General features: G+C 39.3%; 1 protein-coding gene across 2 annotated transcripts in view; it reads right to left on the reverse strand.

Annotated features, from left to right (window-relative positions):
- LOC133301952 (DExH-box ATP-dependent RNA helicase DExH6-like) overlaps nucleotides 1-12,234 on the reverse strand; it is a 62,870-nt gene that overhangs the window by 32,971 nt on the left and 17,665 nt on the right. For both annotated transcript variants that reach the window (XM_061501663.1, XM_061501662.1), the window contains exons 17-18: nucleotides 7,590-7,739; nucleotides 1,724-1,776 (exon numbers count right to left, since the gene is read on the reverse strand). In XM_061501663.1, coding sequence (XP_061357647.1) covers nucleotides 1,724-1,776; nucleotides 7,590-7,739 — 203 coding nt within the window. The remainder of the gene's footprint in view (nucleotides 1-1,723; nucleotides 1,777-7,589; nucleotides 7,740-12,234) is intronic.

Here is a 12,234-nt window from a genome sequence, read left to right on the forward strand (position 1 = left end):
CTTCATTAGCACGATTCTTGTTTTGTCCTTTTGGTTTCCAGTTTGGTGGTTTGCCATGAACCCTTATTGCAATGAGAACACCAGCGGTCAGAACGTTTTGAGTCCCCAGAAGGACGAACAGTAATCTTTGCTATAAGGGCAGACCCATCAGAGGACTTAGAGTCCTTATCACCCAACATCACTTTTCAGCGAAGCTCCTCCCTTCGTACCTCAGAAAAAGCAGTAGCAATGGAAGGTAATGGGTTTTGCCCCAAAATCCTTCCACGAAGATCATCCAAATCAAAATTAAGGCCATCAAGAAAATCATAGAGATGCCTTTTCTCTATATAATTTTTGAATATTGCATTAGCTTCTAAACCTTGAAGGTCTGCTTTATCATAAAAGTCCAACTCTTGCCACAATGTTTTTAGAGCAAGGAAGTATTCAGTAACAGTCATTCCTCCTTGGCGTAAATCTTTCACCTTCGTGTTGAGTTCAAAAGCCTGAGAGGCATTGCCCAAGTCAGAGTAATATTCTTTAACAGCTTCCTAAATTTCTTGAGCCGTATCAAGAAATAAATAAGTTTGACTGATATCTGGTTCCATAGAATTAGTCAGCCATGTCATGACCAAAGAATTTTCAGTCACCCATGCATCATAGCCAGGTTCATGTTCTGCTGGTTGTACCTTTTTTCCGTCCAGAAACCCCATCTTCCCTTTAGCCTGGATAAACAACTTAACAGATTGACACCATTGCACATAGTTCCTACCGTTTAAACGATGATTGGTGATCTGCATTGCTGGGTTGTCACCAGAAGACGAAGAGATGGGAAGGGGTGAGGTTCCGGACGAAATTCCAGATGAATTTTCAACATTTTCAATGTCCATGGCTTTCTAACAACAAGTACCCAGAAAAAAAGTTCCTCCAAATACGATTTTGACCCTCAAAATAGGAAGAGGGGAGGCAGACGATCAGAACAGGGTATGACTCGCCGGAAAAAAATGATGGGAGGGCAGCGCGTGGATCACACGCACCGGCGAGGCTGAAGGATGGTGGTGGCGCGTGGCGGCGCGTGGAGGGGTTTCCGGCGACGGGTCTTTTGTTGGCAGGCTCGGAATTTTGTTCTGAACCTAATGGTGGCCTTGGTTTCGTGGTTGGAGGTGTCTAGGTAAGGATTCTGGCCTTGGCAGAGGCAAAAAACGAAAAAGGAAAAGAAAGAAGACTTAAAAAGAAATTAGAACGGGGAAGAGACTGGAATATAACCAGCTCTTGATACCATGATGAAAAGTATAAGTGTTTTTCTAAATAACACAATTTTCTTAATTCATTGAGAGACCCAATAGGTCTTTTTTATATTGAGTACAAAGAGCTATACAAATAAATAGCAACAGTAACCTAAGAGACTTATTTACAATATCAAGAGACACTAATAAATAAGGGAACAAATAGCAAGAAAGCAATAGATGATAAATGATAATCTAGAATATTCTACAAGGGAGAATTAAATAAAGAGAAAAGCTACTATCACAACCTTTTCACTACTACACCCACACACAATGTTTGGTCTATGAGGACCATATCTGTAAACAACAAAATAAAAATTATTCTATTGTCAACTAGAAAGCCCATCATACTGTAACCTACAACCCAATTTTACAACAGTTATGTATTAGGAGTTATACTTTGGAATTTAACGAAGCTACATTACAAAGTGAAAAGCTAATTTGTCCTTTTGATGGTATACCTGAAGATTGCCAACATGAGGTCGGAGTATTGGTCCCTTTCATGAATTTCATCCTGAAAAACAAATTAAGGTCATCTCAGTTTGAAATTTATACTTGCTAAGGTAAGGAAGCACAGCATATACACCAAGTATGGCATGATTCTTGAAGGCAGTATAGATGAATACAATGTGACAACCAAATTCACTTCACAGAATCAACAACATCAACATCAACAACACCTTTATCCCAAATTAATTGGGGTCGGTGGTAGATGAACCCACATGAAAGATACAAAACGGTTGAAAAAAAAAAGTAAAAAAAAAAAAACGAAAAATAAATAAATAAATAAAAATAAAAAAATAAAATAAAAATAAAATAAAAATAAAATAAAATAAAATAAAAATATATGTATATGTAAACAAATAAAAGTAAAAAAGAAAGGGACAAGAAGAAGTGGGGCAAATGAAGGGGAAAAGGACTAAAAAGAGACCATCTGGAACATAGGAATAACAGCGGGTCTAACCCTCCACCATACTTATAGCTTTTCTCCATTCCGTTCTAAGACATACTGTCCGCCAATCTATATCTCACTCCATTAAATCTTGTTTTACTACCTTTCCCCAAGTAAGCTTCGGCCTACCTCTGCCTCTTTTTGTGTTTAGCTCTTGGTAACAAACTTCTGTTCTTACAGGAGCATCCATGGGTCTTCTCATCACGTGCCCAAACCACCTCAATCTATGTTCTCTCATCTTCTTGGCTACCGGTACTACTCCGACCTTTCGTCGAATATCTTCATTTCTTATCTTATCCATCCTTGTGTAACCACACATCCTCATCTCTGCTACTCCCATCTTATGCTCATGTTGCCTATGTGCTGGCCAGCATTCCGCTCCATATAGCATTGCCGGTCTTACTGCCGTTTTATAGCATTTTCCTTTTAACTTCAGGGGGATTTTGCGGTCACACAAAAATGAAGATGCACTGCGCCATTTCATCCACCCTGCTCTGATTCTGTGATTTACATCCTCATCAATCTCTCCACCTTTTTGTAAAATGGAGCCCAAGTATTTAAAAGCATCTTTTTTGGGTACCTCTTGACCATTTAGATGCACGGGCTCTTGGTCCCCATCTCGTACCAGAGAAAACTCACACTTCAGATACTCAGTCTTGCTTCGACTTAATGTGAATCCTTTGGATTCCAATGTGCTTCTCCACAATTCAAGTTTTCTATTAACACCCTCCTTGCTCTCATCAATAAGCACAATATCGTCTGCAAAAAGCATACACCATGGCAGTTCCTCTTGAATATCTTTTGAGGAAGTGCCAGGGTGTATGCTTTTTGCAGACGATATTGTGCTTATTGATGAGAGCAAGGAGGGTGTTAATAGAAAACTTGAATTATGGAGAAGCACATTGGAATCCAAAGGATTCACATTAAGTCGAAGCAAGACTGAGTATCTGAAGTGTGAGTTTTCTCTGGTACGAGATGGGGACCAAGAGCCCGTGCATCTAAATGGTCAAGAGGTACCCAAAAAAGATGCTTTTAAATACTTGGGCTCCATTTTACAAAAAGGTGGAGAGATTGATGAGGATGTAAATCACAGAATCAGAGCAGGGTGGATGAAATGGCGCAGTGCATCTGCATTTTTGTGTGATCGCAAAATCCCCCTGAAGTTAAAAGGAAAATTCTATAAAACGACAGTCCCAAGCCAGGATAAAGGAGGAGGGTTTGCGTCAGGTGTTGCAAACCGGCCGTAAAAAACAGCTATATTTTTATGTGATAAACCTATATGACTTCACAGAATAAGGAAGAATAATAACAAAATTTTCAAATTACATTTCTATTCCTTGTATTACTACAATAATCATAGATATACAATGTACATTCATTACATGGAACCCATCATATTATGTTATATTTTTTTGTTTAACTGTTCATTTGTAGCAAGCTAATGGGAGTACGTTATGTCTTCAGGGCAAGTGCTAGAATATTAGGATTCATGGCCTTTTAGAAGTATTATTATGTTATTAGTCTTGTAGTGTTGGGCTTGTTCTAGTAGTTACTTGACCTAGAATATTACTATCAACATCAACAACACCTTTATCCCAAATTAATTGGGGTCGGTGGTAGATGAACCCACATGAAAGATACAAAACGGTTGAAAAAAAGTAAAAAAGCAAAAAAAAATAAAAATAAAAATAAAAATAAAAAAATAAAATAAAATAATAAAATAAAATAATAAAATAAAATAAAATAAAATAAAATAAAAATATATGTATATATAAATAAATAAAAGTAAAAAAGAAAGGGACAAGAAGAAGTGGGGCAAATGAAGGGGAAAAGGACTAAAAAGGGACCATCTGGAACATAAGAATAACAGCGGGTCTAACCCTCCACCATACTTATAGCTTTTCTCCATTCCGTTCTAAGACATACTGTCCGCCAATCTATATCTCACTCCATTAAATCTTGTTTTACTACTTTCCCCTAAGTAAGCTTCCGCCTACCTCTGCCTCTTTTTGTGTTTAGCTCTTGGTAACAAACTTCTGTTCTTACAGGAGCATCCATGGGTCTTCTCATCACGTGCTCAAGCCACCTCAATCTATGTTCTCTCATCTTCTCGGCTACCGGTACTATTCCGACCTTTCGTCGAATATCTTCATTTCTTATCTTATCCATCCTTGTGTAACCACACATCCACCTTAACATCCTCATCTCTGCTACTCCCATCTTATGCTTATGTTGCCTATGTGCTGGCCAGCATTCCGCTCCATATAGCATTGCCGGTCTTACTGCCGTTTTATAGAATTTTCCTTTTAACTTCAGGGGGATTTTGCGGTCACACAAAAATGCAGATGCACTGCGCCATTTCATCCACCCTGCTCTGATTCTGTGATTTACATCCTCATCAATCTCTCCACCGTTTTGTAAAATGGAGCCCAAGTATTTAAAAGCATCTTTTTTGGGTACCTCTTGACCATTTAGATGCATAGGTTCTTGGTCCTCATCTCGTACCAGAGAAAACTCACACTTCAGATACTCAGTCTTGCTTCGACTTAATGTGAATCATCTGGATTCCAATGTGCTTCTCCACAATTCAAGTTTTCTATTAACACCCTCCTTGCTCTCATCAATAAGCACAATATCGTCTGCAAAAAGCATACACCATGGCACTTCCTCTTGAATATCTTTTGTTAGTTCATCCATAACTAAGGCAAAGAGGTAAGGACTTAGAGTCGACCCTTGGTGTACACCTACCGTGATAGGAAAATAACTTGATGATCCGTTACAAGCTTTTACACATGTAGTAGACCCATCATACATATCCTTGATTGCCTTTACATACTTTAATGGAACTTTTTTCTTCTCCAGGACCCACCATAAAACTTTCCTTGGAACCCTATCGTATGCTTTCTCAAGGTTTATGAACACCATATGCAAGTCCTTCTTCTTTTCTCGATATCTTTCCAATAGTTGTCGCATCAAGAAAATGGCTTCCATGGTACATCTTCCTGGCATAAATCCAAATTGATTTACAGAAACCTTGGTATCTCTCCTCAAGCGATGTTCAATAACTCTCTCCCACAACTTCATAGTATGGCTCATTAGCTTAATGCCTCTATAGTTTGAACAATTCTGTATATCTCCCTTGTTTTTGTAGATAGGCACAATCATACTTTTCCTCCATACATCAGGCATCTTATTCGTTTGGAGAATCTTATTAAAAAGATTGGTCAACCATTTTATTGCCACATCCCTCAGGCCTCTCCACACTTCAATAAGGACACCATCAGGCCCCAAGGCTTTATTAGTCTTCATCCTCTTTAAAGCCTCCTTAACTTCATGTGTATTAATTCTGCGTACAAATCTTCTATTCATATCATCATACGCGTCCTCTAAGTCCACCTCGCTTGTATCTCCATCCCCATTAAACAGTTTGTTGAAGTATTTCAACCATCTTTCATTTACATCTTCATCTCTCACCAGAAGTTTTTGATTTTCATCCGTGATGCATCTAACTTGGGTGAGGTCTTTACTTTTCTTATCCCTTATCTTTGCAAGTTTATAAATACCTCTTTCACCATCCTTGCTCCCAAGATTTTTATACAACTCGTCGAAAACCTTGCCTCTAGCTTCTCGCACTGCTTTCTTTGCATTTTTTCTCGCCAATCTAAACTTTTGCAGGTTCTCTTCACTGGGACTTTTATGCAGAGATCTAAAGCACTCCTTCTTATGTTTAATTGCCTCTTGCACCTCTCCATTCCACCACCATGTTTCCTTTGTATGAAATCCATTTCCTTTGCTTTCTCCCAACACCCTCCTTCCCAAATTTTGAATACACTTAGCCATCTCATTCCATATTGCATTTACTCCTCCATCAAACTCCCAAGGTCCTTCGTGCAACATTCTATCATTGAACTCTCTCTCTTTTCCCTCCTTAAGCTTCAACCACCTTATCCTTAGATTCTGAGCCCTCTTCTTCATTGTACGTACTTTGTTGAACCGAACATCCAAGACTACCAGCTTATGTTGCGTAGCGACACACTCTCCAGGGTAGACCTTACATTCGACACAAGAAGTTCTATCTTCTCTTCTAGCCAGAAAGAAATCAATCTGACTACGATTATGGCCACTATGATAAGTGATTAGGTGTGACTCCCTTTTTTGAAAAAAGGTGTTCACTAACATCAAATCGTAGGCTAGTGCAACATTCAAGATATCTTCTCCAGTCTCGTTTCTCGTCCCATAGCCAAAACCTCCATGGATTCTATCAAAACCTCCATTGCTTTTACCAACATGACCATTTAGATCTCCTCCTACGAAAATCTTCTCCAAGTCTTCCCAAAATTGGCTTTTATCAGTTGGTTGCAATCCAATTTGGGGTGCATACACACTGAGGATATTCAGGATTACGTCACCCACAACAAGCTTAACCAGAATAATCCTGTCGCCTTTCCTTTTGACGTCCACAACTTTATCTCTGAAACTTTTATCGATCATAATTCCAACACCATTTCGACTCTTGTTCGTACCTGTGTACCATAACTTGAAACCAGTTCCATCCACTTCCTTGGCCTTTTCTCCAGCCCACTTAGTTTCTTGCAAACAAACAATATTCACTTTCCTTCTAGCAAAAACATCTGCCAACTCCCTCAATTTACCCGTTAAGGTTCCTATGTTCCAGCTTCCCAATCTCATCCTTAACCCCTGGGCTGTGCTTGCCCACTACGCTCGCCCATCTGCGTGTTGGGACCCTGGCATACTTCTCACCAAATCCGGGTGAAGACCTGGCGCCTTGCCTTGGGGCAAGGACCCTAGCCCACTTTTCACTACACCTAGAATATTACTATAAAAAGGAATATTATGGCATGTTTGGTAAATATTATTTTGGGGAAATAATCACCTTTTTTATTAAGAAAAGCACTCTCAGATAGGTTTTGATTGAAAGATATTTCGGCCCCAAAATAATTTAATACAAGCACGCACTTAATTAGGTCTTACACAAGAAGTCATATTTATCCATTACTATTCTGGGCCAATAGTGGATGAATCCATTTAAAAGCAAGAACAAACTAAGTAAAAATAAATGTAAATAAAAAAAGGAATATATAAATACATGCATATACACCCCCCCCCCCCCCACCAAAAAAATATATAAATAAATAAAAATAAAAAATAAAAACAAATTTGAAAAACCAAAATCAATCAACTAATGCATTGAAAAATATATTCATACTCAATAACCAAATGTTTGTGGCGATCCCCATAACTAAAAATCAACAAACAAGGAATACAAGCAGCAAGAACATGTAGTATTTACCAAAGATTACGCATCACAATTTATGCTCTAGTTCACGATTAAAAAAATAAATTAAATGAAGTACCATAATTATGTGAGTAATGCCAGAAAACTCTTCCTTCACAGACAGTGTCTTTGACCAACAAGAACCTTTAGAAGCCAACACCTTCAACAGAACACTAGTGGTGCACACTATGATTGATGATTGCCTTCCACCTCTGCTTTCTAACCATATCTGGAATTTTTATTAAAATATAAGCCATATATTTTATAAAAATAAAAAAAATAAAAACAGAGAGTATATGAGGTGTGAAGTGTAAACCATGAGAAATGCTAGCAAGCTGGATTAAGAAAGAAGGCAACCAGTGTGAGTGAAGGCATTTTCATATTCAACAGTAGAAAATGAATTTTTAAGGACAGAAAGGCCAGAAGTTCTATAAAAAAAATAATAATTGGCATTCTTAAAAGAAAGAACAAGATAAGTGGTAAGAGAAAAAACATTTTGAACCACTTGAATATAAAATAATATGTTGTGTATTGATCTGTGTCAGAGAGTTACAATATATAGAGACCCTAATGGGCTTAAGTGAAAGGCCCAAACCTTAATCCTAATACAGTCAGAATACAGTCAGAATATTTACGGATAAGACGGAATCCAATCATATCTAATCATATCATATCTAATATTCTAACACTCCCCCTCAAGCTGGTGCGTATATATTATGAGCACCAAGCTTGTTACAAATGTATTCAACCCGAGGACCTCTAAGAGCTTTAGTGAAAACATCCGCTAGTTGATCAGAGGAGTTGACGAAAGCAGTCTTGATTTCTCCTGACTGAATCTTTTCTCGAATGAAGTGACAATCAATCTCTATATGTTTGGTCCTCTCATGAAAGACAGGATTAAAGGATATATGTAGCGCAACTTGATTATCACAGATGAGTGTCATGGGTTGTTTCAGTTCACAAAGATGAAGCTCCTGAATCAACTGCTTTAACCAGACTAACTCACAGGTAGCATTTGTCATTGCACGATACTCAGCTTCTGCACTAGATCGAGCAACATAGACTAACAAATAGATACACTTATCAGAAGATGTAATCCTATAAAACACAGAATGGTCAACTTTACTGCGGATTAAGCCAAACGCCTGAACAGCAGAACTGAAGCGACTGAACCATGCTCGAGGAGACTGCTTGAGACCATATAAGGATTTCCGAAGACGACACACCTTTCCAGACTCCCCCTGAGCAACAAAACCAGGTGGTTGCTCCATGTAAACTTCTTGTAAATCACCATGAAGAAAGGCATTTTTGATGTCAAGTTGAAGGAGTGGCCAGTGACGAACAGCAGCAAGGGCAAGAAAGAGGCGGACTGACGCCATCTTAGCGACCGGAGAAAATGTATCGCTATAATCAAGGCCAAAGATTTGAGTAAAACCCTTGGCAACTAAACGTGCCTTGAGACGATCAATATGGCTATCAGGTTCAACTTTCACAGTAAAAACCCAGCGACAATCAACTATAGACTTCTTTGGAGGAGCAGAAACAAGGTCCCAAGTGCCATTGGAATGAAGTGCAGTCATCTCATCAAGCATTGCTTGGCGCCACCCTGGATGGGAAAGTGCTTCACTTGTGGTCTTAGGAATAGAAATAGAAGAAAGACTAGAAACAAAGGTGAAATGAGGTGAAGAAAGACGGTCATAACTCAAAAAGGTATAAAGAGGATAAGGGTTATGAGTAGTACGGGTACCTTTACTTTGAGCAATGGGAAGAGTCTCTGATGAAGGATCCGGAGGGGAAGAAGCAACAACAGTGGGCGATGAGTCAGCAAGAGTCGAGTCGACAGGAGGCACAGTTTTGCGACGCTGATAGGTGAGAAGCGGACGGTCCTCAGGAATAGAAGCAATAGGTTGCTCATCTGGAATAGAAGCACCTGCAGCTGGCAAAGACAAGTCAAGAAAAGGGACAGGAAGTACATGATCAACCTATGACATCTGAGATGGGATAGAATTAAAGGGTTGTTGATCACGAAAAGTGACATCAGCGGAAACTAAGTAACGCTTAAGGTCGGGAGAATAACAACGATAACCCTTTTGAAGACGAGAATAACCAAGAAAGATACACTGAAACGCTTTGGATGTTAACTTATCCTTACCAGGAGTGAGATCATGAACAAAACAAGTACAACCAAAGACATGTGGAGTTAGAGGATAAAGAGGAACATCTGGAAGCAATAGATTATGAGGAATGTCATTGTGGAGCACAGATGAAGGCATGCGATTGATGAGAAAACAAGATATGAGTACAGCATCTGCCCAGAAGTGAAGGGGAACCTGCATATGAATAAGAAGGGTACGGGCAGTTTCAATGAGATGTCTGTTTTTACGTTCAGCCACCCCATTTTGTTGTGGAGTGTGAGGACAAGTAGTTTGATGTAAAGTACCTTGTGTGGCCAAGAAATTAGAAAAATCAATAGAAACATATTCCTTAGCATTATCACTACGTAGAATACGAATAGAAACACCAAATTGAGTATGGATCTCAGTAGAAAACTTTTTATAAATGGAAAATAACTCGGAACGATTTTTTATTAAATAGGTCCAAGTGCAACGGGAAAAATCATCAATAAAGGTAACGAAATACCGAAAACCTAAGACAGACAAGGTACGACTTGGACCCCAGATATCTGAATGAACAAGAGAGAAAGGGGCATCAGCTCGTTTATTGACTAGACTGGCAAAAGACGAGCGTGTATGCTTCCCTTGTTGACATGACACACAATCTAAAGACTGAAGACCGGACAAAAGAGGAACCATTTTCTGCAACTTTGAAAGACTTGGATGACCAAGGCGACTGTGGATAAGTTGTGGAGATTCTGTGAAAGAGCATGCTACTGAAGGACGAGGCACATCCAGATAATAAAGCCCCCGTGACTCACGACCCACTCCAATCATTTTCCCCGTACCCGGATCCTGCACAGAAACAGAATGGTTAGAGAAAGTAATGGTGCAAGTGAGGGAGTGGATCAACTTACTAATAGAAATTAAGTTATAAGGGATGCCAGGAATGTAATAGACAGATGTCAGGGCCAAGGTAGAGGTCGGACGAGCTTGTCCAATCCCACGAACTGGGGCTTTGGTTCCATCCGCAAGGGTAAAAGACGGTAAATGATCAGAATAAGTAAGAGATGTAAAGAGTTCCTTATTACCACAGAGATGATCGGTAGCACCGGAGTCAAATATCCAAGTGCCAAGTGATGTAGAATGAGAAACACAAGCAACGGGATTACCAGTATAAGGCTGAGACAGAGGAGAAGCCTTCCTGAAAGGGGTTTGGAGTGCAGCATAGTCCGAACCTGAACCAAATGATGCATTGTCTGACTGAGCTATATTTGCAACAATAGAAGGAGAGTTAACCTCCGAGAGATCAGGAGATGCTGCTGCCATTTAAAGATAAAATATAAAAGCCGTAAACGAAGGCAAACGATATCCAATCAAGAAGAACCACGCGTCTAAGGTCAGACCCACAGAGAAACAATCACAGATCCAGAAAGGGGAGGAGAAGGCGAGCTTCTCTGTCCAAGACCGGCCGGAAAAAGCCGCCGGAATAGTGCTCACGCGCCGGCAGAAGGTGGCGCGTGAAGCCCACGCGCAGAGAAGACAAGTGGCGCGTGACGGCGCGTGGGAGATGCGTTGCTGACCGGAACACCACAGACCTGGTCGCCGGGAAGAGAGTCCTGATCGCGTGAAGTTTGGTCGGAAAAGTCGCCAGAAAAAGTCTCTGGTTGCCTGAACAGTGATTCTGACGGCGGGCGGTGGTTCCGGTGGCCGTCGGAGGTGCTAACGCGTTTGGAAAAATCACTCAGAGGCTGTTTACAGCCCTAGAAGGCTTGTCGGAAGGATGCACGGCAAGAAAGAGGACTCCTAAGCAGTGGGCTTAGGTTTTAAAGCAAAAAACAAGGTTTCTAAGCGGAAGCGAGGGTTCCCAGAACGAAAGAGCTCTGATACCAACTTGAATATAAAATAATATGTTGTGTATTGATCTGTGTCAGAGAGTTACAATATATAGAGACCCTAATGGGCTTAAGTGAAAGGCTCAAACCTAATCCTAATACAGTCAGAATACAGCCAGAATATTTACGGATAAGACGGAATCCAATCATATCATATCTAATATTCTAACAGAACCATTGATATAGGATTCATTTGGTTTGGATTTTAGTATAATTGATTTCAAAAGAACTGATGTTGAAAGAATTGATTTTAAAATGATTTGTTTTTCTTAAAACACTTGACCTGTGTTAGCGAATGATTATTTAAAATTTAGTTTAAACTTTGTAAAGAACCAATTCAACCCAAAAGCATAAGCTGTTGGGTGAGGATACATTAATGGTTTTTTATATATCTCAACAAACTTTAAAAGAAATCTGCTCGAAAAGAGTAAAGTGAAATGAATAAAAAAATTATGTAGAACCGCTTTTAAAAAATGGAATTACTAAAAGGACACAATAATTGCTCTCTCTTAAAATTAGATAGCTAAAAAAAAAAAGGTAATTTTATATTTAACTTTTAGTTTTACACTGCTATTAGAATTGCATTGATTGGAAGCAAAAATAACCTGCTACTGTTAAAACCAATTTGAAAGTTTAGAATGTATTTTGATCAAAGGATTAAAATTTGCAGCCAAACGTGTTTCAAAATAACAGGAATAAGTTTGAGGTGAGAATC

Source organism: Gastrolobium bilobum, unplaced genomic scaffold (assembly GCF_033153095.1).
Source record: "Gastrolobium bilobum isolate Gb01-03AN ecotype WA unplaced genomic scaffold, APGP_CSIRO_Gbil_v1 utg4022, whole genome shotgun sequence".
NCBI classification, from domain to species: domain Eukaryota; kingdom Viridiplantae; phylum Streptophyta; class Magnoliopsida; order Fabales; family Fabaceae; genus Gastrolobium; species Gastrolobium bilobum.